The sequence below is a fragment of the Cyprinodon tularosa genome, unplaced genomic scaffold, assembly GCF_016077235.1.
Source record: "Cyprinodon tularosa strain WSP-4 unplaced genomic scaffold, ASM1607723v1 ctg293, whole genome shotgun sequence".
Lineage (NCBI taxonomy): Eukaryota > Metazoa > Chordata > Actinopteri > Cyprinodontiformes > Cyprinodontidae > Cyprinodon > Cyprinodon tularosa.
The window spans coordinates 310,255-335,130 of NW_024039000.1; the positions used below are offsets into that span (position 1 = coordinate 310,255).

Below are 24,876 nucleotides of genomic sequence, written 5' to 3' on the forward strand. Positions count from 1 at the left end.
AGAGTGAGTGTGTTGGGATGTTCCAGGCCTTGCCAGAGTGGTGCACAGTTACAGAGGCTCAGATCAGCTTTCAATCACATGCACCAGTCTGTAGACCAGGGAAATGCATTCGCAAAACAGACCTGTTGACTTTGATTGGCAACTGAGATGTTCACAAGCCCCACTCCCCGTCTTAAATCTTTAAAAATATTTAGTTACTGAATCTTATGTGTTAGCACATCCAAGTAAACTGTTGTAGGAGTCTCCCAACTTAATTTTTTTTATATCGTAGTTTTAAGTACTGATCAATACCAATATTTAACCGATATTATAGCATGAATTATATATAATTTTATTTCCTTTTTCATTGTTTGGCATATTAGAAAAGGCTTTATGAAGAGATACTCAGGGAAAAATAGTCAACAACAATAGTTATAAGAACAACAAATTAAAAGGCAGTGAAAAGGATCTAATCAAAAATTATCACCTACAATGTTACTCTCCACTGTCAGTTTTTGAGTTAGTTGTTCATTTGAGCAAAATAAGTAACTCCTTAACTGCTTGCAGGTTTCTGAACAATTACTGATCCTTAACAAGACATCTTCAATATTTCTGTCTTTATTTACTGAAATACATCCAACAATGTTGAAGCAATAAAAACATAACTACCCATTAGGTAGTCATCGTAAATACATATGCAAAGTTTAGAGACATTGCCCATTTACAATGTGCAATTTCTAGACCTTTGCAGTGGAGGATAAGATCGATTTCATTTCCATGTATTGGCCGATCACTGATGTTCCATAATAAAGGAAATCGCTGCCGAGTGTCAAATTGGGGGTACAGGCAATCAGAACTACAAAGAAAAAAGTTAGACAAATGTTGGATGAGGCTTTCTGATATGAAACCAAAACAATATGAAGGTAATGACGTGTCTTACTGATATCAAGAAATAATCTATTTCTGTTAAACTGAGGTGGGCTGTGCCGAAAACGCCGATCACATAGTGGATTGTTGTATAGTATAGTTCCTATCGACGGCTAGGGACGTCAGAAGCTCCCTATTCTAGCTGGTTGACATGAGAAAGCATACTCCTTCCTGGTTCTAGCTCTTTCGTAACTGCCGTCGCTATTATAACACTTTTTATGGCGACAGCAGATGCACTTTAGCTTTAGTGTGCTTACTAATTTGAGGTATTCGGATTGAACGTGTGTTTGACCTCATAAGCAACTGAAGCTAGAGACCTGAATTAGGCTTGTTTAGTAACTCCTGTCCGGACATAGCTGCACCTGCTGACCCTGGCTTAGTCTTTATGAAATACATGAAGCCAGGTTGCAGTTATCATGTTAGACCAAGCAAGGCTTTATCTCTTATCATGGATTTCTGAATTCAGCTTTTGTAAAATGGGCCTCAGATGGATATGCATCTGGTACTTAAAGGAGGCCTCAGGTTTGGAGAAAGCTCAAATACAATACATCAATGGTTTCATAGCAATGCATTAGATTTTTTGCTGTTTGTAAAATTAAATTGGAATTGTCAGGTTGTCTGATATTTCTCAATGTGTTTACGAAGCTGAATGTCTGGGGAGTCAGTTGATGGAAAACTCTTGTTGTCTTGGCTTGCTGAACATGACACCTGTATGGCTGAATGCGTCTCAATAGAGTCATATCTCTCCCTCTCACTCACTTTCCCTGCCTCTGTTACTCTTGCTCTTGTTGCCCATCATTCTTTTGTTGTTGAGATGATCATGGCTGCCATCAAAAAAGCCAGATGAAAGGAGGTCTCTGTCTTCACCTCTGTCCATTGCTCCTCACCCCATTTCTTTGTCTCCTCATTTCTCTGTGATTTCACATCCCTCCTTTCAGTTGAACAATGGACAGAGCTAACCACCTGTTCTCACAACCCATACTATTTATTGCATCAATAACAAGAAACCGAATATGCCATGTTCTTATTTTGTGTAAGAAACGTTTGTGGTTTCAGTTTTTTTATATACCTGTGTATATAAATGAGGTCAATCGGAAAATGTTCAAAACTTTCCTAGGCTGATGAAAAGCAAAAAGCAGACAAAAGGGAAAAAATGACAGAAGAATATTTGACACAGAAATCAAACTAACACCAACATACATTCACGTCCAAGAATTTATCATACATTTTTCTCCAACGATTTATCTAATCTCTTTGAGAAACTAACCAACTGGCTTTTAACTTTGAGGAAAGAAGGTTTTGACCAATTGGTATTTGCTGCTTAATTATCTGTCCCTTTTAATCTGTCTAATAAATTTTTTTCTCATGCTTTTTTTAGACATGCATATGGAGATACAAGTCTCTGCATATGCTCACTGTCTACTGTTAATTTAAATGCTCCTTTTCTCATGAATCCATCTGGAGGATTCTGTGATTTATTGGGTATATTGCCCTGGGTTCATAAAAGCCATGATTTCCCATAAAATGTCAGTGGAGGTGGTTAATATGACACGTGGCGGTTGTAGGTTTCCATCCACCATGCAACATTCAAACCCTCCCAGTTATGTAAGATATTGGAATTCATTGTAAAATTGACAAAATTAGGTACTATGTGTTGTGGTGCTCAGCTTCAGTGGGCTTTTTTCTTGTTATTTTTTTTTTCTAGGCTTGCCAAATTTCAATTTGCGATTTGTTGACTGTTATGATGTGTTGTTTTTTGCAGGATGTTGCTGGAGAAAAGCTCAGAGAAGCGGTTGGTCTTTTCTTTGACAGTATCAGAGCGAGCTGTAACCTTCCGATACAATGCGACCAATGGTCGGACCTCTCCTAGTGTAAGCTTCAGAACAGAAGGACGGCTACAGCTGAACAGATGGACTCATCTTACTTTGCAGGTAGGAAATGGTAGTTCTTGGGATCAATTATCAGGATTACTTTTTTTAGGTTCTATGATTTTTAGAGTTTCCTTTTATGAAATATTGTATCTTATTTGATAGTTTTTTATTATTTATTTTATTACTACATTTTGTTTTACTGCATAAACCATTAAAAGAAAACAAAATAGTTTTCTGCTTCAATTTTGGATAAAACAAACAACTGAGGAAAAAAATGTGTAAGCATTGCCTCCATAAGGAAAATAATTGTCAAAGAATGTAACGCTGCAAATTTGTTCAATTCTTATTCAGATATTTAAAGCTTGTATATCCACAGAACCGGATTGTTATTGGATACCAGAGCTCTGTTTGTTTTAAAGTTATCATCATTACTGTTCTAAAGAAGCTGATATAAACTTCGCCCTACCAGCATGTATGAATGTAGATTTGTACATGTGAAAAAGGCAACTTAAGATTAGCAGAAGGACAGAAAATAAGTCAGGAAAACATTAAATTTTGTTTAGACAAATATACAGCTGTAAGGGTTCAAATTGGCTCTATTTATTAAGTTAAAGACATATGCCTATCAAGGAGTAAACTTTCAGGAGATTTTTAACTAAACTTGAATTTATTATAGAAATAGGCAGACTAAATCTTTCCCTATGGCTCGGGCCTTTTTTAATTGATACCCAATCTTTAATATCAATACCAACATTGTCTGTCTCATTTTGTATTTATAACATGAATATTTGTCATACATTTCAGAATTATCTCTTAAAATTTGGAGTGATTTTAAGTCACCATTTGGTAGATATTGTTAAAGCTTTTTTTGTGTCATGACACATGGAAGAGGCAGAACAATTATGCCAGTTGGTTTATTTTAGCCGTCTACTGTTATCCAATTGATTCAACTAAAGTGACTTAACTTATATTAACTATAGTCAAAATACTTAGAACATAAACTAGATAAGGAACATAAACCAATAGAAAATAATATTAAATAGATCTATAATGCATGTATTCTGATTACAAATCATTCGGAGGTTTCCGTTATTTTTATTTTATCACTTTGGTTTTCTTTGTCATCTACCTCAGTTCACTTAAGTGGTTTATGTCAACGGCAAATATTGTAGGTGAGTGAAAATAGAGCAGTTCATGGCATTCGTGGACAAAAAACTCTTTCATACACCATCATCACTCTTAAGTGGGAGCTAGTGAAGGGGAGAGAGTTTTGAGGTCTAAATGAATCTCTGTGTGTGTTATTGCGGTCTCTGATAAAGTGGATCATTGTACAGATTTTTCCACTGGACTGCCTCATTCTTTCATCATCACAAATACTGCCAATGACACTAACCAGAGGAATCATGATTACACTGAGCAGCTTTGCAATTGTAAATGTTTGTAATCTTTAGCAAGTAACCCAATTGTCATTTTGAGTGGACTTTTTTTTGTTTATGCACATTCTTAAATTTTGTGTGAAAGTCTTTGTAGTCCCTTTCCCTTGCATACAGTAATTGGTGACTGCATTGTATTACATAATTACCCGCTTTAATAACACTTTGCAGAATTGAGTGTAGTCCACAGGAAGCTGTTAAAACTTAAAAATTTTGTATAATTTGTCCTGCATATAAACCATGAGTTTATACTTTTACTCTTTTATGTGATTTGTTTAAAAAATCCTCCTGCTGTATGAAAACTGAGCAATTTGCAGCGTCATTCGATCTTTCATCCTGAAGAGGGAATCTAGCTTGACACCTTAGTTTGCAGTTTGCTGATGGGTGTTGATGCTGGAAAAATGTGGCAGCCTAACCTGTTGTTGACTAAATGCAGTGTTGCTGATGGCTCAGATTGTAAACAGTGAATAAAAAGTAAGCAGAATCCCTTCTAGGGATAAAGTTGTGATGTGTGTCTCAGCATAGCACACTACTCCATGTTCCAATTCAGACAAGACATTGAGAAAGGCTCTTAGGCCTTTTGCTTAAAGTGAGCCTTTTTTGTAGCTTTGGGGTGTTTTGATGCGTGGCGCAGTTCTGCGTTTCTGTAAATCAGTCTGCCTTTTTGTGTAATGGTATTGTGATGTGATTTGTTTTGACCATTCAGAAAAAGATCATAATTAGCCTTGACATGCAAACATTATTCACATACTCATGTTCTCACTCAGGCATGCACACACACTTATCTGCTCACTCTGTTACATAAACACGCTGACACAAACTCACTACTCAGTGGTAATTTGTAGCAATCTGTCAACCAAAATGCAGCTATTACTTTAAGAAGGAGAGAAGTAAAAATCCAATTTCTACACATATAGACAGACACAAGCATACATGAGCATGCACACACCAGTCATCTGTCAGTTTGTACAGATCAAAACAAAAAAAAAGACAGTCAAAAGGAATACCAATTTCCAAGTGCCAGGAGCATTTCACACACACACACTTAAGGTGCCAGAAGCAAGGTGCTGTAGGGATGCTGGTGCTCCCTAGGTAGTTGTCTTATCTGATTATGGTAACGATGTAGAGAACAACGGAGGAAAACGCAGCCTGAGGCAGGAAGGACTGACAGAGGAGGAAAGATGGGGGAAGTGAGGGAATAGGCTCAGTGTAGTTATAAGTGCAGTCAGCGAACATGTCTGATCCTTCAGAGCATTAGTGTTAAATGTTTACAAAAATAATTTTTAAGTTTATCCCCTCATACTATGCTCTATTCATGTTCTAAGAATGTATAAAAATGTGTTGCACAATATATTAGAAAATGTTTGCACAATAAAGTTTTTATTTTCTCCATTTTTTTACGAGTGATCAATCTACACATGTAAACAAAACCTACAAGGACTAAAGTGGTTTCCATATTCTAGATTGGGTAAGTTTACTGTTGCTTATGGCTAATGGCTCAGTAAAGTCGTTACTCAAGATTTAATCTATGTTTTATATTTATCTTATTGAGCTCGGTGTAAAATGTAAAAATTTATATGCGCTTCTTTATTTTAAACTATGTGCTTTTATTCAGTGATTTCATATTAACTTTTTTCTTTATTAGTGGTCTTAAACCTTTAACAAACAAAGTAATTGCATTTTTAATGAATTGTTCATATCAAACTCAATTCCAGTAAATTTTTAACCTCATTAGCATGCTGTCGCTCACCACACATTTTGTGGGCAATTTGCCTGCCACAAAATGGGCCAACACTTCAGCAAGTAATGAAATCAAAGGACTTTCTATCAGCTTTTTGATTTTCTACTTTTGGTTTAAGATCTGCTGCAAAGACATTTAATTTGAGGTTTGTATGACTTTATATCAGATTTCTGCCATTAAACCTATGCATGGAAGTCCCAAACTTTAACGTATAACTCATGCACAGAAACATATTGTGTGTATAAAATCTACTTTCTGTGTAACTCTACAGTACATCTGTTGCCGCTCTTACTGTTGCATTTCTTATATGTATCTTGTCTTGTCTGAGGACAGGAACCACAATGAATTTAGCTGGTCTGATCTAGTATATAAATCCTAAAGGTTTTTGTCTCTGTCACTATATGCATTTATTATTATTATTATTGCCACATCGCCAGACAGGACACTGTAAAAAACAAAACAAACAAAAAAAACTATATGCATTTATCATGATTGTAACCTTTACCAAATGCATAGTAGCCATCATTGTGAGGAGAAGAGGACAATGATGCTTTACTTGCTAATATCTGAAAAGTCAGGCTCTAGCAACACAAAATGTTTTGCTAACAGCAACAGAAAGAGAGATGACTGTTTTTTGTAGCAACCAGCTTATGTGATAAAATTAATGAATGAATGACTCTCTGAGTCTTAATATGGCATCAGAAGAACATTTGGTAAGCCTGCTTTTTCTCATTGCTCTTAATAGAAACAATGTGTAATGTAGATTTTTTTTGATTTGAGGTTAGGCTAGGTGACATTTGTAACTTTTTGAAATACTTCCAGATAACTCAGGACCCAACCATTTAACAATTCAAGAAGTGAGTCATCAAAAAGCTGTTTTGAAATAACTGAAAATGTAAGGAGAATGAGATTTAAAAACAAACCTCACCCCAATTTACATGCTTTGTTGCCTGCAGAGATCTAGGTTGCGGGTGGGAGAGTGGGGGTCTGTCTGTTAGTGCATTAACATTAATGTGAGCGGCAGCGATAGGAACAACCAGTCACACCAGTCACATCTCTACCCTGGCTGTCAGAATAAATGTTTAACACTTGCCTGCCTACGCACCCTTCCCTTCCCTTCTCTTACTATTAAACACAAAGCTAAATAAGTCATTTGTTACATCCACATGAATTTAACACACACCATTTGTACTTTTGTTTTTTGTATTTTTTATTCCTTTTTTTATAAAGTGAAAGAAACAAAAGTAAGGTAAATGACATGGATTTATTTTAAATACAATTTTTATCTTGCATAAGGTTAGTTGTTAGCTACACTGTTTCACTGTCTGTGCATTTTTTGTGGTTTTCTGTTAAACGTTTTTGGAATCATTTAGCTCTTATATGAATTTGGTCTTATTTAATCTTTTCTTCATGCTTGACAACTTGAGTTGTTGCGTTGCTTCATTTTCTTGGTGCAAACTTTGTTTGTTAACTAATATTTGATTATCAGTTGGTTTCAATCAGAAATATCTTAGTATGTGTTGTTAATGAACTTACTAAGGACTGTATTTAGCAGATTATCTATGTTTAAATGTATATAGTTGACCAAAGTTAAAAGGCAAAGTAAAGCTGCATTCATACCAAAAGCTTTCTGGGAGTCAAAATGCATGTAAAGTCTATGGGGGATGGCGTTGTGAGGTCCAACGTTGGGAGCGGCAATTCCGAGCATCCCTGCATCTGAGCTTTTGACGCTGGAGTTCAAAAATTTAAATTGCCACTGGACGGCCGAGCGTCAATCAATCAGAAAAGCTGATCCTGGAGTTTTGGGGAATTTCTGTAGAGCTGTTTGCATATGAAAAATAAATATCAAGAGTTCAAAATCCAAATGTTTAAAAAAAAAAAAAGCCAGAAGAAAGAATTGTTCTTTTTTATTCTTTTTTTGTACTCAATGCACTCTTTTTATATTGCCTGTTGTATTTTATTTATTTTTTTATCTTTAATGGCATCTTGCTTTAGCTCTGCCCTTTGCGTTCTTTATAAGCTACTGGATCCAGAATTTCCCTGAAGGAGTAATCCCAAGGGATCAAGTTGAGTCTAATGCTACGTTCACAGCGCAAGCAGCAGGAGCAGCAAAAACACGCGTGCTGCTTCATTTTCGATGCTTGTACAAGTTTAGTTCAGACATGCGGCTGAAACACGGTCGAAAAGTGGGTCTGATGCACGTTGAGCAGAGCTACCCTATCCTTTCTTTGCCTGTAACAATGGCAGCTATATTTGCTGTAATCTGTGGGTAAAATGTAGTTTTAATATGTTTTTAAGTTAGAAAGTCCACCTGAAAACATCATCTGTGCAGTCAGTTTATTCAGATTACCATCCTGCCTTCAAAAATTATTTCTGTCGGAGCCACTCAGACCCCCACCTACTGGTGGTGCACTGTCACTGCACTGGGAATCCAGTTCAACTGCAGCCTCTGGCCCGGTCGCCTCTTAACAATTTTCCGCTACTGTTGGTGGCGGCTGGGAATAGATGGTTTTTGTAAGTGTTGTATGTAAGTGTTTTTCAGGTATGTGGTACAAACTGCAGAATAATAAAATCGAACAGCGCGTCAGATGCTCAGAAGCTTTTGAGGCGCTGCTTCAGCTGTTCTAGACGCGCTGCAGGACCTTTTGCTGTGGCCTGATGCACGTCAACCATTGACTTTGCATGTAAACTAGCTGCTTCTGCTGCCTGCGGTGTGAACGTAGCATAAGTCTAAGTATATGTAAGCTAAAAGGAAAATATAGCATAATTGATCGTTACAATCAGCTGCACAACTGATAATACTGCACTAAAACATTTTTCTATGAATTGCAAAACAATTTATAAATACCCAAATTAACTAGACATTTTAAAACCTGCCAAAGAAAAATATTTAATTGTATGTTCTGGTACTTGCAGTTTTTTTTTACAACAAACCTTTAAGTCGTAGGAAAGTGGCTGTTCCAACCGTTGCATTTCCGAATTCTCCCAAGTGGTGCCCAACTTTACATGATTGAATAAAGTGAATTTGATTGGTCAATTATCAAGGAGCGGGATTGTTGTGGCTGAAGGTTCCCAAGCAAGTTTGGTTGTGGCAGGTGTTTTGGAAGCATCTTGCTAACCAGTTAGCAACTTAGTGCTAGTAGGTTCCCAATGGGAAATTACATTGGGACCAATTAGCACTAAATATGTGACTTAAAAAACGACACTGTCAAGGAAAGCTATGGATGGACAGCGGAAACATGCAAGAGAAGAAGAGTTTTGTGTCGGAGGTCGTGGATGAGTCTTCTTCGTCATACATTTTTTATTTAGAGGAGGAGAGCTGGAATGAAGATGTTGTGGAAGAGGACGCCAGGGCGGGCAGAAGCTTCGTTTGGTGTTTTCGCTTCCTTGCCTCGCAACGCTTTTTTAAAATAGGCTGCTTAGCAGTAAAGATGTTCATAGAGACCATCTTATTAGAACTTTAAATTTCTGCTTGTAAAGGAAAGAGGACTAGTTTGATAAGGAAACAAAAGCATGATTTTTATTTCTTTTATGCACCTGCATGGGATTTCAAATAGGTTTTATAGTTGATCAAGACAACATTAAGATAAACCACATCATAGGAGGTGTTTTTACACTGCGTTGGTATTGGTTATAGAGATATCAAGCCAAAATAACAATCTAGTTTATTAAAGACTTAAAACATACTTAACACTTTTTTAAATGCACTGTGTTTGCATGTATGTTTGTATATATTGTGGTTATGTGCATGTGTGTTAAGGTGGAGCAAGGTCGTTCTATAGGTGTGCAGAGGCCATCTTTGTGGTAGCCCTCTGACTGCTGGCATCACCGGCAAACAAGCACTGGCATCAATTACATTGGGAAAGACTAATGGCAATGTGCATGTCAACTTAGGAATTCTTTTTTTCTTATGTTCAAAATTTATTCTGGACCTTACTCATGTCTATCTGTACCTTATCCATCTAATAATAAGGAAAAATGGCAACAACACAATCATGCTGACGTGTACCTGATATTTGATATCCAGCCACTTATCTAAAGGTAGCACATGTCTAATTTTCTTGCATTTTTTGTGTTGACAACTCTACCTATTTTGTATTCTAGGGAATCCTGTTTATTTTGTTACTAGCCTTATGATCATTGGCAAAAGGATGCTTTGAAACCTTTATATACTCCCCTCTTTTTGTTTTTTGTTTTTTCCTTGTTTTTATCACAAAATAAATTTTTCTTCCTCTGTTTCTCTTTTTCTTGTTACCCCATCTATCTCTCATTCGTTCCCTTTTCACTGCCCCCAGTGCATCCACCTTCTTTGTCCTTCCCTCTTTGCCTCTCATTTTCATCACGCCCTGCTCTCCCTCTCTCTCTCTCCATCTCCCAGGGGACAATTTCCTTTTCTTAAATAAACTGTCATAGCTAGTGTTAAAATATGGGCCTAACATGGGGTAACCGTGGCAAGGCAAAGGCATAGGGCCCTGGGCTGGTATAAAACATGGATAATATGCTGTGAGAGGTAATTGTATCTTTTAGCACTGAGATGAGTAAAACAAATGTGTCTCCTCTCTGAAGACTCTCTCTCTTTATCCTTTCCCACCTCATGTCCCCTTTCTATCTCTTCCTTTATACACTCCAGTTGTGTTAATATGATAGAGAGAATATTGGCTGTACATCAGAGCTGTGAACAGTTCATTGTGGGTTAAGGCAATCCAGAGGGGTGATCTGGAACTAGAAAATATTGAAGAGGGGTTAAAGACAGAAAACAAAAGAGGCAGGGCAGATGTAAGATGACAATGTGTTTCAAAAACATAAAAGTAACAAGATGTTGACTTAAGTGAAACGTACATTTTTAAGCTTATTTTACTTTTGTATTGTTAAGGAGAAGATTTAAAACTCTATCTAGCAACTGTGTTTTTTTTTTTAAGCTTCAATGATGTGCTGGATTTAAACGTTTTAATTTGTTTAACTTTTTTAATTTACTTGAATAGTGTTTACTTGAACTGCACAATGTTTTTTATATTGATTTAAGATTTAAAATCTGCTTCTGCTTCGGCCTCTACCCTGCCTTAACCCTGTAAGACCTGCCTCTGTCTTCCCAGTGGACTTATCCAATCTGCTGCTGTGCTCCTCTGATTCTTCGTTGGTCTGAAACTACCGTACCTCTCTTTAACGTCTTCCCGTATTAGCAGTCTCCCATAAGTTTCCCATATTATTGTATTATAAAAATTGTGGTGCAAAAAGATAGGGGTGTAAATTACATCCATCATGGCGATTCGATTCAGTATCGATTTCCTGACCCAATGATTCGATTATTTTCGATACTCAAGAATACACCACGATTCGATTCGATTAATCGTTTTTTTTTTTTTTTTACACCTTACAGGCTAAACAAAGTTTTAAGTTTGAAATAAATCAATGAAAGCTGTAATATTGTTATGCATTTTTTTTTTTTTAGAAACAACAGCAAATAACAGAAGTAGAAAAGTTGTATCAAAAAATACTGCCCATAATCAGTGCAATGAGTGCAATTCAATACCTCGGCTCCAGATGTCCCCGCCCCCTTGAGAGACGCTCCGCTGCACCTCTCCCAAATTGTAGCTGACTGCAAACAGTGCTGCAGACAGGAGGCCGGTTTGTTTTGTTTTTATGACCGAAATTGCGGAAAACAACTTGTGAAGTTTGACCCGCTAGAAGAGCGAGGTGCGTGAGAATGCTGGGACCCTTTTTCCACCTGGATCTCCGCTCTTTTTGGCCCTCATGTCCCTCCGTCGTCAGATTAAACTCGCCCCCACTTCCTCGCCACCTTGGCTGTATCTAGACCTACAGTGTGTAGCACAGACCACGCTTCAATATTGAGCATAATTGAAAAATGTCTGTGTCAAGCTTACTGCAAAAGACTGCTGCAGGAGTATAACCAGGAAGCGAGGTTGGAGGGCAAAATAGGTTTAGCGCCTTCGCAGCACGGGAGGGAGAATTATGTCCAGGAGCAAATGGATAAAAATGGACCGGACGGAAAAAAAAACATGAATCGATTCTCTTGGGACGTGTCGATGCATCGGATCGTCGGCTGTTGGATCGATGCATCGATACAAAATGATTATTATGTACACCCCTCCAAAAAGTGGATACATGGTGTATACGGCGCTGCTATATCAGGGGGGCGCCAAAGTGATTAGTGAATGAAAATTTGCATCAGATGTTACAAATTATACCCCCTCCCACACACACATCTCTAGCTAGAGATGTGCCAATATCAACTTTTTTTCTCTCCCAAGCCGATTCCGAATTCCGATACAATATGTTACAAAAACTATATATATATATATATATATATACATGCTCTGCCTGCATGACTTTGATATCATCATTGTGGTGAGGCCTGGCTAAGGTTAAACCCTTGAATGGAAGCTTGAATGAATACAGCAAATTTAAGTATTTTATTTTTTAAATAGAACAGTATAAAAAAACAGAAGTAGTTGCAGTAGTAGCAAGCGCAGTCTTCGACAGGTGTCAGGTGATCAGCTCTTCACCGGTTAAAACAACAGGCAGCAGCCTATGTCAAATTACATGGTATCCGATCAGTGGCTGGACAATAGTGTTGTTTTTGACAGCCATCTTAGATTTAGTCTTAGTCTTCAGGACGAAAACTATTATTTGTTTTAGTCGCATTTTTTTCATTACAATTTGTGATAGTTTTAGTTGACTTAATTTTAATGTTTTACTTTAGTTTACGTCAGTTTTGTGTTGCAAAAAAAAAAAAAAAAGTTAACCTTTACAATTTGAAATAACAACCAGATTCCAGTTTATCATTGCTGTTGGGCAGAAAACTTTGATTTGCAGAATTCAAATAAACTTCTTTTTATGAATGAATGCCCTATTTTATAGAAAAATGTGTCACGAAAGTTGTGAAAATAGCAGATCTAGTTCAACACATCATATTGGTTAATATAGCAGACAGACAAGCTAAGGAAATGTGTAATAAAGGAATAGTTTTAGACATATAGGGATTCCATCTCAAAGGAAATAATTCCTGATCTACTATTAATTATGCATTACACACAGATCAATAAAATATTAAGTACTCCAAAAAAGCAAATAACAAAAACATTATTCTTTATACTTTGGCAATTTTGGCATTATTTCTTTAATTTACCCGTTGGTTACCACTTTTCAGGGGTCAAAGTAGATTTTACCCCTCACAGGGTATTGTTATAAAAATAAAATAAAATAAAAAATACAGAGAGAACCTCCATAATTGCCTTGTAATGCCATGCAAATCCAGACTGAAATTAAATTGATATGTCAACAAAAATTTTGAAATATATAAAGGAAAGAGAAAATGCTTAAATGACTATTCAAGGAAACATTTACATCTTATTTAATAGATAGAAACAAGAACTATGAGAAAGAAATATTCAAAGATCTATGTACCGTTTCATCTGGCTCTTTATCCAAAAATAAACAGTATTCAATAAAATATTTTCCTTGGATATAATTTAATTGGTATATTTTGGAAGAACTTAAAGATGGGTATAAACTCTTGTGACCTTGAAGAAATAAAATCTTGGTAGTTGGTCAAAGGGATTTTTTACGCTTGGTAGAAGATGATCAGCCACATATAGTTTATTGAGTAGCGAGGGCAGGAAGAGCCTTACTGCTGAGAGAGAACCATCAATGTGGAGCTTGAAGCACAGATTCTGAGCTATGCACACACAAAGACGCATTTTTGGACAAGCACAGCTGGAGATCAGAGTTTGTCAGAGTTAAGCGCGCAGTACCATGATCCATCTGTTGACACTTGTTAGAGATATTAATATTATTTTTAATAAAGGATGTTTAATAATTTCGAAGAAGTCTATAGAGAGAGATTTTTTCAAGGCTTAGAACAGAGAACCCAGTTTTCAAGCATACAGACAATATATCTCACAAAGTGTTCATTTAAAGTAGTGCAGTGCTATGCTCTAACTGAAGTTTTGAAATTTCTAATTATCAATCAGATTTAATGTCTGATCTCCAGGTACCAAAAGAAATGTACACCTGTCCAATTGCTCATTAACTCAAATTTCTAATTGCTATGAACATGGCAGCAACTCTGCATTTAGATATATAGAACTTGTCAAGACGATCAGCTGCAGTTCAAACAGAGAATCAGAATGGGGAAGAAAGTTGATTTAACCCCTTATTTCCAGACGGATTTAGGAATAACTTTTTTCTGAAATTACATACCTTATTAGTTCAAGTGTGGCACAACAGTTATAGCTTATTCAGGCAGTGAATCCCTTTTAATGAGAGAGTCATACATTTCTGATAGACAATTAGATGGCATTTTCTGTCCTTAAAGTGCTGTAAAACCCAAATAATGTATTGGGGTTAACTATTGGGGGTAACTATTGGGGACTTGATTCAAAAGCTTTTAAAACCTCCTTTTTAAAGCTGCAGTCTGTTACATTGAGAAGAGAGCAGACTTCGACTGAACATTTGAAGAAAAACAGGTTTCACGCCACTCCCCCACCCTCTCTGCTTCACTCATGCCCCACCTCCAAGCTCCACCCCTCTCACAGCATCTGCGCGGCTACTGCATGCGACCAGAAGCGTCCAAGCAGCGTACGCGGCATGGAGTGTGAACTCCTGAAGTCTTTGCCGTGTAAGCAGTTGTCGGCAGGGGCAATAAGGGCAGTTTCTCTTTCGCTGGTGGCTGTCGCTCCGCCATGACTTCCACGCGCGTCCTCCTGACTGCGGCAGCCGGGCGGCAGCGGCAGGTTCAGCGGTGAGAGGGAGGGGGCGGGATTCAGCGTGTGTGAGCTGTGATTGACACTCCATCAGACGCTCCTCTGGCTGTGATTGGTTGTTTTGTCTTGTCCCGAAATATTCTTTCCAGATTGCAATACAGCAGTAGGCGGGACCAATTGAAGCAGTTTTTTTTTCACAGGTTACATATCACATGTACTGCTGTCTGGGCATAGGGACAGTTTTAGCCAATATGACAAAAAAGTGATTTTTAAAAACTTACAGACTTCAGCTTTAAATGGATTTGGAAAAAAAAAAGTTGCTTTTGCCTAACATTTAAGCTGTTAAAAAAAAAAAAAAAAGAGAGACAAACCCACGCCCTGAGTGTCTCTTACTGAAGCAGTATGCTCGGGCTTAAGTAGCTAGGCTGTACAACCATCATTGTTTTATGAGTAACTTTCTACTTGGTCTACACCTAAGAATCTTTTTCTCTTTCATCAGACACTATAGTTGCAGATATTTGTGGGGACAGCTTAATTAGCTTAGAGCTCATTTAAAACAGGGACATTTGGTCACATTAGTGCTCATCATGTTGTGAAAGCTTATTGCGATGGAGCTTATCAGCTGAGCATGTGAGCAGCACCGTATTATAGCTGCAGAGCATCGGCTCCTTGTTTGTGTTGTATGCCATCACTCAGATCGCCAATGTGCTGTGGCTCTTTCCGTTCAGCTTGAATTGGCTGCACCCATCAGTCTAGATCAGGGGTAGGCAATTCTGGCTCCTGAGGGCCAGTATTCTGCAAATTTTAGATATGCCTTTGATTCAACACCTGAATCAAGTAATAAGATGATTCCATTGACTCTGGAGGAACTGACTGCATACTGAGGAAATAAGTCAGCCATTGGATTCAAGTGTGTTGGACTAGGGTGAATCTAAAAATTGCAGGACACCAGCCCCCAGGAACTGGAATTGGCCACCCCTGGTCTAGATGTATTTGACTTGATACTGATCAGTTAATGCTTGAAATGTCTGGTGTTGACTTCTCAGTTAAACAAGTTTAGCACTGTTTTTGTTTCATGTCTTTTTTTAAATCTCTTTGTACTAGATACTCTTTGGTTGGTTTATGTGATCCCTATTAAAAACTTTCTGATGTTTTGTTGACTAATTTGAGACAGTACTAATAAGACTTAATTGACTGCATTATTTAAACAGCTTCTTTATTCCAGAAAAAAAAAGGCCAAACTAAACTGAGAATTTTAGTTAAAAAATGCTGGACAGAAGAAAAGACAAAAAAATGGGAGGAAAGTGTTTGTGAAAGCTAACAAAGGAGATTTTCAAAGGGTGCGTGGTGGCTAAGAAAGATGAAGTACTTCAGGATTCATTTACATCAATCCTGACAAGTCCCTCACATCTCCCCAAGAGCCTTGCAGCTCTGGCTCAGAGATTCTTAAAGAGGGTCTCTCCCTCAAGCTCCCTCTCTTTGCTCTGACTGTTCATTTTCTCCCTCCTGTCTCTTTTCTCTTTCCTTTTTTTCATATTCGCTCCAGAACTCTTTCTTGTGCTCTTATGCGCTTGCCAGTCTTCAATCAGCCATCATGAAAGTGTCTGTCAGAGCGTCTTAACTATCCTCTGAGAGGCAGACACTTGTCGGGGCCTGCCTTCATCCCCTAAAGGCGTTTTTTGACTTGGACTTATTTCCCTCCTCACACCTTTTCAACTCCCCTAAAGAGCTGACAACAAGTGAGAGCGACAGGGCAAGATAAACATAAGGGAGAAAGACAAGAACAAAGATTAGAAAAAGTAGTGCATTGAGTTGGAAGAAAATATAAAAATGGAGATGAAAAAATTGAAAATTAAATGAGTGAAAAAAGTGGAAAAATGAGAGTAAGGTCAGGTAAGCAAGTGGCCTTATGATGAGGAGAAAGAACAAAGGAAGGTGGAATATTCCAGAGGAGAAGAGAATTTGATGAGGGGGAATAAGGGGATTCAAGTGAAACAGGGGGAGTCACATTTATCAGTGCACCCACAGTGAGTTTCTCAAATGTAGAGTTTAGAGATTTGTCTGTAGGAAGTGATAGCTTGAGCACATTAAAGCTTTTTTTCTGGTTGGAGGTTTTATGATCGTATAGGTGGTGGACTTCCTTCTTAGAGAAGTACCCTTCCTTTGTCCTGTGTTTGATGTGAAAGGAAGCTGCTCCTACAGTACTTTAACAGTGTTGACAACCATATTATGTTATTGCACATTTATGAACTGATTGAGAAGGAAAAGAGAAAAAGACTGGAGCGAAGAACTTTAGTCAGACACAAAGCAATTTCGCAGCTCATGCAGTAGAGCATGTGACTTTTTCTGCTTAATAGGAAATGAGCTTGAAGATTGGCTCACACATAAGCATAAATGTGTATACATATTGTTCAGAAACATTTAAAGAAGCACAAGCACACAAACCTAACCTTAAATACAATTTTGTTGTCAGTTTACCACACGTCAGATCAAGTCATTTTACAGGGAAAATTCAAACAGACCATACAGTCAGACTGGCTATAAGTTTTCTATCCAAAAATACCCCAGCTTACTGCATTAATTCATTGACTCGACAGCAATCCCTCACATCTAGCATATATGTAGTGAAATTGGAGAGGAAAAACTCAGTGTTGACAGGAAAAAACCTCCATTAGAACCAGGCCCATTGTGAGCAGCCATCTGCCGAGGGTGACTGGGGTTTAAAGAGAGAGAAGCAGACAAAAAAAAGACAAATACAAGATGTAACTGTTTGTTAGCTCCACTGGTAGCCCATCCAGGAAAGACAAAGCCAAAGATGAGCTCCCATGTCAAAGGATTAAAAAGAGCACATACAGTAAAAGAAACACTACACTTCAACGTCTATAAACAAAGGTATTGATGGGAGTAGAACTGCTAATATTTCTCCATGATGTTGCCGCTGTCAAACATTGTACAGACCAGATGAAAACTACTGACGGGAAAAGCAGGTAGAGCAAAAAGTTAGGGGTTGAACTAACAGAAAGAAAAAGCTATATGGACAAAAGTTATGCAATCTATACAGGAACTAACAATTACTGCAGAATGGGAGAATAGAGAAAGAAGGAAGCTGAATTATGAAATGTGGTCCCTATGTCCTCCAGCAGTCTAAGCATAACTACAGAAAGTAGCTTTGGATAACCTGAGCCACTCTAAATGTGGGGGTTATCAAAAAGGACGGTTTTAAGTCTAGCCTTAAAAGTAGACAGGGTGTCTGCCTCATGGACTAAGACTGATAATTGGTTCCACAGAAGAGGAGCCTAATGCATAATAGCTCTGCCTCCAATTCTACTTTTAGAGATTCTAGGAACCACTAGTAAACCTGCAGATTGAGAGCAAGGCACGCAATGTGGAGCTGAACAATCGGACCTCTAATATGAGATGAAGCTTGCCTGTTTTCGGCAGTGCCTGAAATAACAAGCAGTACTCCTAAATTGCAATTGAATCTATATTTGGTGAGTTAATGCCAGAGCACTATTCGCCACTATGAGAGTAAATGTTTGGACCACAGTTACATTTCCGTCTTGTCCTTTCATCTTTTATTTTGGTAAGTCTCCCCTCTGTCCCTTAGTTGCTCTGCAGTCTGTTCCTCATACGCACAAAGAAAGACTTGCGTACAGAGAGCACATCCCCAACACTACGTCATTTAACATTACCGCCGCCACTAGGCAAACTGTGGAAGTATATACCGTAATGACCCGAATATAGGCGACCTTGATTATAAAACCCCCTCTTTTCAGGACCAGTTTTTAGGGACAAAACAAAAAGACTAAAAAGAAAAAAAAGTGTGCATTCAGAAAGCGGTCAAAATGTTTTCTTTATTGCACTTTTAGATTTTATATTTTCAGATTCAAACCCTTTTCTTTTTAGTTTAAAATTCCCTTTTCAGATTCAGGATTTTTTTTTTTTACACTTTCAAATATTTTTTTTTTTCACATTCAAATTTTTACTCCAATCTGACTGGAGTGGGTGGGAAAACATGATTCTCAGCTTGCAGCAGCACTTGAGATATGTCCCATTCCATGTTGTATTCATGGACTGTTGGAACTCCAACTTCTTGGGCAACATGTTCTATGCAGTATTTATTTGACTTTTTTGGGAAAAATCCTGTAAAAAATATTACATTAAAGACATTCACACTTGAACTGTCACTAACTATCATTCTAGGGTTGGTTAATATATATAAAAATAAACACCGAGTGACTTGAGCAACACTGCTAATCAGGTAATTTAATCTTTTTTTACACACTACTTTGTCACAGTCCTAAATAATGCAATGAAAATTAAAACCTTTAAAAAATGTTCAAAAGGGAAATACATTCCCAGCGATGTATTATGTGGTGGAACCTTGACATGAAGCTAAACGTAACATTAACTTATAAGCAGAAGCACACCTAGCTGAGACTTTGGTCGTTGGCAGACATGACATGACACTTGTAGCCCATTTCATTAACAGGTAGTAGTTATACATTAGCCACAGCAGGCTACCTTCAACAGCACGACAGAGGAGGGAAGGTTTGCCACATATATATTATGTGGCAAACCTATCCTTCTTAACATCTTCACTCATCACTGGAACTGTATCCAGGGTTGGACTCGTACCCGGACTGGCCATAGGGAGAATTGGGAGTATTCCCGAAGCGCCGGCCTGGAATTGGCCTGCTGGCCCTCCGTCTCTCCCTTTTTTTTTCTTCTTTACTTTAAAGTCTGCCGGAGCAGCGGGTTCCTGTCAGAGAGAGGGACAGACCAGGCCACTTTGGCCAGTAGCATTTGAAGAGGGAAAGACAATTTGTTTATTTCATTTAACTACTGCCCCAACAGTCCGTATCAACCACACAGACAGCAGTGTGTGGAGGAAGAGGTGTGTGACATGTGTCTGGTGCCAGCTGCCGCTGTGATGTGTGTATCTAGTGAGGGGTGCAAGTGAGGATAAGAAGCAATGGACCCGGTCTTAGAATGTGGTAAAAGACAGAGGAAAGGCGGCATAGAGAGGGAGAGAGACAAAAAAAAGCCGCTGCATTTTTGTTTGCCATTCAAAGGTGGTGATGGTAATGACATGACTTCTGCTGGTGCTTCAGGAGAAGTAGAGCATTTGGGAGAAGGTACAGAAACAGAACCTTTCTACAAGTGACATGAACACCACCAAACAATACAATGTGACATGAATGGCTTAATTTGGTTTGCTTTGTTTTCATCAAGACGTTTGAGCTTATTGACGAGCTCCTATAGCTCTGTGAGAAACAGCTGATACCAGACTGTTCTCTACATCCAGTCAGTACCTCTACCTGGTTTTGATGTGTGTCAAAGTTGAAAGTGAACTCAAATATATAAGAAAAACTTACTCTTTGGTTGATAAAAGCTTGTTTAATTTTTCGGTTGGATTCTCTCAAAGCAAAACCGATCCCAACTCTATTTTATTTCACTACCTAAGAAATCAGTCATGTCAGGGTGCCCTGGTTACATGACTGACTCCTGGCCTGAAAAAATCTCCCAGTCCAGCCCTGGTCAGACTAATGTTGAAGAGGTGCTGTAGAATTCTACAGAGCTGCTCTGCACGGGTATCCAGACTCTTCAGCACCAGATCACCATCAGGATCTGCTGACTTATGATGATTGAATCTTTCCAGTTGCCTCTTTACTGGACTTCTAAAGACAGACAGGTGAAAGGTTAACATTTATGTAGCAAATGAAGAGCCCTATTTTTTTGTAGTTTGGAGATTATATTTTTTGTTTCCTGTTAAATGCACAAATGTGAATATTTTTTGAAGTAATAAGTTGTGTGCATTTAATGTATATAATATTACTTTGATTTACAGATCTACGACAGGCATGCAAATCTTTTTCTTGATGGACTTGAAGATGACCAAACACCGTTTGACACAAAACATCTGATGAGCCCACTTTCTGATATCGACGAGTATGGTGACATGTGGGTGGGACTTGGCTCCAATGGTAAGAATTTCTGTTTTAAGACTTTGTTGATCTTTGGGTTTTCTCCTGGAAATGTGCAATTTCTAGGATCAGTCCCTAATGTTTAAAAAAAAAAAAACACCCTTTTTTTGCCTTGATCATGCAGGGCAAAGAACTAAACAAGAGACATGTAAACATGTTTTAAATGGTTCCCAGAAAGTGACCACACTTAATTTCCTTTTGAGAAATATAGATGAAAATTAAACAACTGCAATGTCTCACATGGACACTGTGGTATCATTACTTGACTAAGGAATCAAGTAAAACAATACATCTGCAATCTGCTGCAAAAGAGAGATAATACAATAGATAACATTCATTAAAAAAATCCTATTTTTTTTAGTAACTTTCAGAAGTATAGATATTGAGATGAAGTAATGTTAGATGAAATGTTTTATGATGCTATACCTGCCTATGTGCTGTTTATTACACATAACTTAATTTGTGGACATCTTTGATTTCTTTGTATGTGTAAATTGCATGGATTGTAACTGATAAATGGTGAAAATGTCACGATGATGGCACCTCTAGAAATATATTTACTGAGATAAATGGTATTATTTTACCCGCTGTACACAGTGCCCCCACCAATTGACAAAATTATTGTTGCTAGAGGCTCTGTTCATTGTTTGGACCAATGAAGTAATGCCACCTGAGTTGCAGAGGAACTGACCTCCAAACATAAGCTACTCAAAGCAAACGAAACATAGGTTGTATTTTAGTTTTACTTCTCAATCGAATGAAACTTATTAATATTTAGACATGTTTATATCAGTACTTTAGTTAAATCTTTTGGTACACTTCCATGTTATTAAAACTACCAAAACTGCTGTAACCCAGGTTTCAAAAGCTGCTTCCGTATTACCCTTGCCCTAAAAGGGGAAATGGGCAAGAGGTTTTCTGCATTAGCCAACTACTGCCACTGTACTGTGCTTCCCTAACTGCCCTCCAACCAAAATTGAAATGGAATTTTATATGAAATTTTTTTTCCCAGTGACAATGTTCAACATATACTTAATGTTTCTTCTTTGCTTTGTAGTCATACAGGAAATAAATTGCCCAAGAGAATTTCAGATCTGTTCGTCTTAATATGGTGCCAATGATTACTTCACCTCAGTTTTCCTTTCTGGCCTTTATCCTCTTTTAACTACATATCTGTGATTGATTCATGAAGCCTATGAGCCATTTCAAAGTCAATAGCAGAGAAACGGAGAGAAAAATGATATCCGTTTAACTCTAGAGTGATAAACGAGTGTTTTTGTTCTCGTTCATCAGTCATTGATTCCTAGTTCACAGCAGGTAGCATCTGATCAGCTGAAGATCACATCAGAAAGGTTGATCAATGAAAGTGATTGGCTCAGGGCGGCACAAGTGTGTGTGTGTTTGTATCCTTTGTGTGTAAGAAAAGGAGGTTGCTGAACCCAAGGGGAGTGCCTGGAATTCTGATCTGAAGATTAATTATGCAAATACTGATCAGCTGTATCGATTAACAACCATGTCTGTTTTTGATTTTGTACCTGTTTATTGAAATTTCCAAACACAAGTAGTCAGGAAGGAGCCTTATACCCCAAAGGTAGTGGAGTGTAATTTAAAGGCAGAAAGCAGCAATCAGTGCTAGCTGAACATTCTTACTTAGTAAGACTAATCAATATATTGAATTGATGAACTTGAATTGATGATACTTTTATGCACTGATTTAAAGCTATTATTTTTCAAGGGTAATATTTTGTATTTTCCATGCATTTAATATACTGTATGATATCCATAGCTTTTCACTGCCTTTGATCCCCAAATCGGACAAAGGGAGGGTTATACCTATTCTTAACAGACCTTCTAGAATTCACAATTTTAATTTTCTTTTTAAAATTTTTTTTAATTTTTTCCTAAACCCTAATTTTTCAGATTTTCCAACTAAAGTGCAGGACACATCATACTTTTTTTGGCTAGGGTTTATCTACTACCTACATTCCCATCAGGGTTGAGAGGGAATGGAGCGAGTGGAATATGCAAACTGTTAACACTCAACCTGGATCACGACCACAGTCAATCAAATAATTTGAATTTCTTTGACTGAATCTAGACGCATTTGGGTAGGTTAATGATCGCTGAACTGACTGGAAGAATGTTAAATGCAGTAAATGTAAAATTAGTTCGGGACATAACATGATCAGCAAGCAATTTTTTTTCAAATAATATGCATAATATCAAAAACATTATACTCTAGAGAACATATTAACTTTTAATATCATATAGCTAAAAACTGAAACTCACACTGAGCAGCATATACAGTGCTAAAAATATTTCAAAATACAACAGAAAGAAATTACTTTAGACAAGCAAGATAACTTCATTTTAACACTCACTATAGAATATCACAAACAACCCTTCTCTTCAAAGGGCCATAAAGTCACAACTTTTTACAAGACCTAGAAAATCTTTCTCAAGGCTGGAAACCTGGTCAGTCAAGTCAGCATTGGGGATCAATTTTTTGGGCATCATCCACATTTTATCACTTTATTAGCACGTGTTAGCTCTGCAGACTGTATTTTGGGCTGCTGTGATGATGGGAATTATGTTTTGGTTTAACCTTCCCTCATTAAAGAAGAAAATGTATAAAATGGTTTTCACTAGTATGGTAGGAATAAAGTAAAAGGGTCACGATTAGAAATGGTAAGTTATTACTGAAAAGTCCAGCAGATATCACATTTTCATAAAGATTTTTTTTAAACGCCTCTCATACAGTGTGCATCTTAAGTTTTGTCTCTTAGTCATTAAAACATTTAATGACGGATGCAAAATTTGCACTAAATGAATAAACAATCTTCTGATATATCTTTTCAATATGTTATGTTATATATATATGTTATATATGTTATATAATATATATGTTTCAATATGAGCTGCTTCGTTTTTTAACAATATACAAAAAATACAATAAGACACAATTGAATACCATCAATTTAAAACACACAGAAAGAAGAGACCAACACAGACAGTAGGGAATTAGAGCTTATACCTTGCATCATTCCAGTAACAATAGGGATAGTGCTTTTCCGTGGAAGATATAATCCCATTTCCACACACTAAAGAAATCCTGAGCCAAAGCCTAAGGCTGCACACTTACATCCCAGAACACTCGCTCACACTCTCTCTGTTTTCCATGCACAAGCCACACTCTAAACATTACCCAAAACACACACATGTATACAGTGGATAGGCACACAAACTAGAGACTCTCTCAAGTGTAAATAAAGGCACACATTTACAAACTACACACATTCTTGTGCTAAACCAAGGATAATTTTTGGAATCCACAAGGTAAAGCCACTAACACAGAAATGCACACTTTTACAGGCTTAACATGGCAGGGGTTCTGTCAGTGCTTAAAGACGTTATCCAGTTCCTAAGACTTAGTCAAACTAGAAGGAAGTTGTTTGAACAGAAAAAGACTTTGTTCCTCTCAGGGCCACCATCACCAGCATCATCTCTGTTGGTCTCTTACTCCCAAGTTATCATTTTTGCATTGCTTAGTGTGGAGATGTGAGTTAACTGTACTGTTTAGTATGACAGAGTCTCTGGTGTATCCCCATGTGCACCCAGACAGTTTTCCATTGTGTTTGAAGTATTCCAGCACAATCAATCCTTTGAAAAAGTGTTTATCTTGCATTTTATAGAAATTTGAATTTTTTTTTCTATTTTCTCTGTTCTTTATTTTGTTGTATCTTTTTTGGGAGGACACTTAAAATATGCCATTCTATCTGTCAATATTTAGACCATATGGTATACACTGCATTAATAGGATATGCATGAGTGCCTCCCAAGAATAAAACCTCTTCCCGGAATGATGCACCAGAAAGCCAAAACAGTTTGTTGAAGACAAGAAGACTAAAGGCATGGATAATTGGAGCCATTTCCTGTTGGTAGAGCAGGAAAGGCAAATTTAGTTTAGATTGTGTTAAGGTGGCAAACAGGCAAGTAGAACAAAGACAAGTGTGTCTTGCCTACAACCTAGCATGATGTTGGGAGTGTCATGGTTTGGGGCAGCATTAGAGATTCCCAGCTCTGGATGGGTCATTGCAGAAACCATGAATGCGAACATTTAAGCCTGGTTTATGCTCAGAAACCAGGTCGTCTGTGTGTGTGTCGCAGTTAACGCAGATACACTATGCATATTTCCTGTTTGGTACCTAATGGCTG

The 24,876-nt window shown here is 37.6% G+C and overlaps 1 protein-coding gene across 1 annotated transcript in view; it reads left to right on the forward strand.

The window, feature by feature from the left end:
- ush2a (Usher syndrome 2A (autosomal recessive, mild)) overlaps window positions 1–24,876 on the forward strand; it is a 304,801-nt gene that overhangs the window by 7,674 nt on the left and 272,251 nt on the right. The window contains exons 5-6 of the mRNA XM_038291100.1: window positions 2,669–2,837; window positions 20,526–20,661. Of these exons, the coding sequence (XP_038147028.1) occupies window positions 2,669–2,837; window positions 20,526–20,661 (305 nt within the window). The remainder of the gene's footprint in view (window positions 1–2,668; window positions 2,838–20,525; window positions 20,662–24,876) is intronic.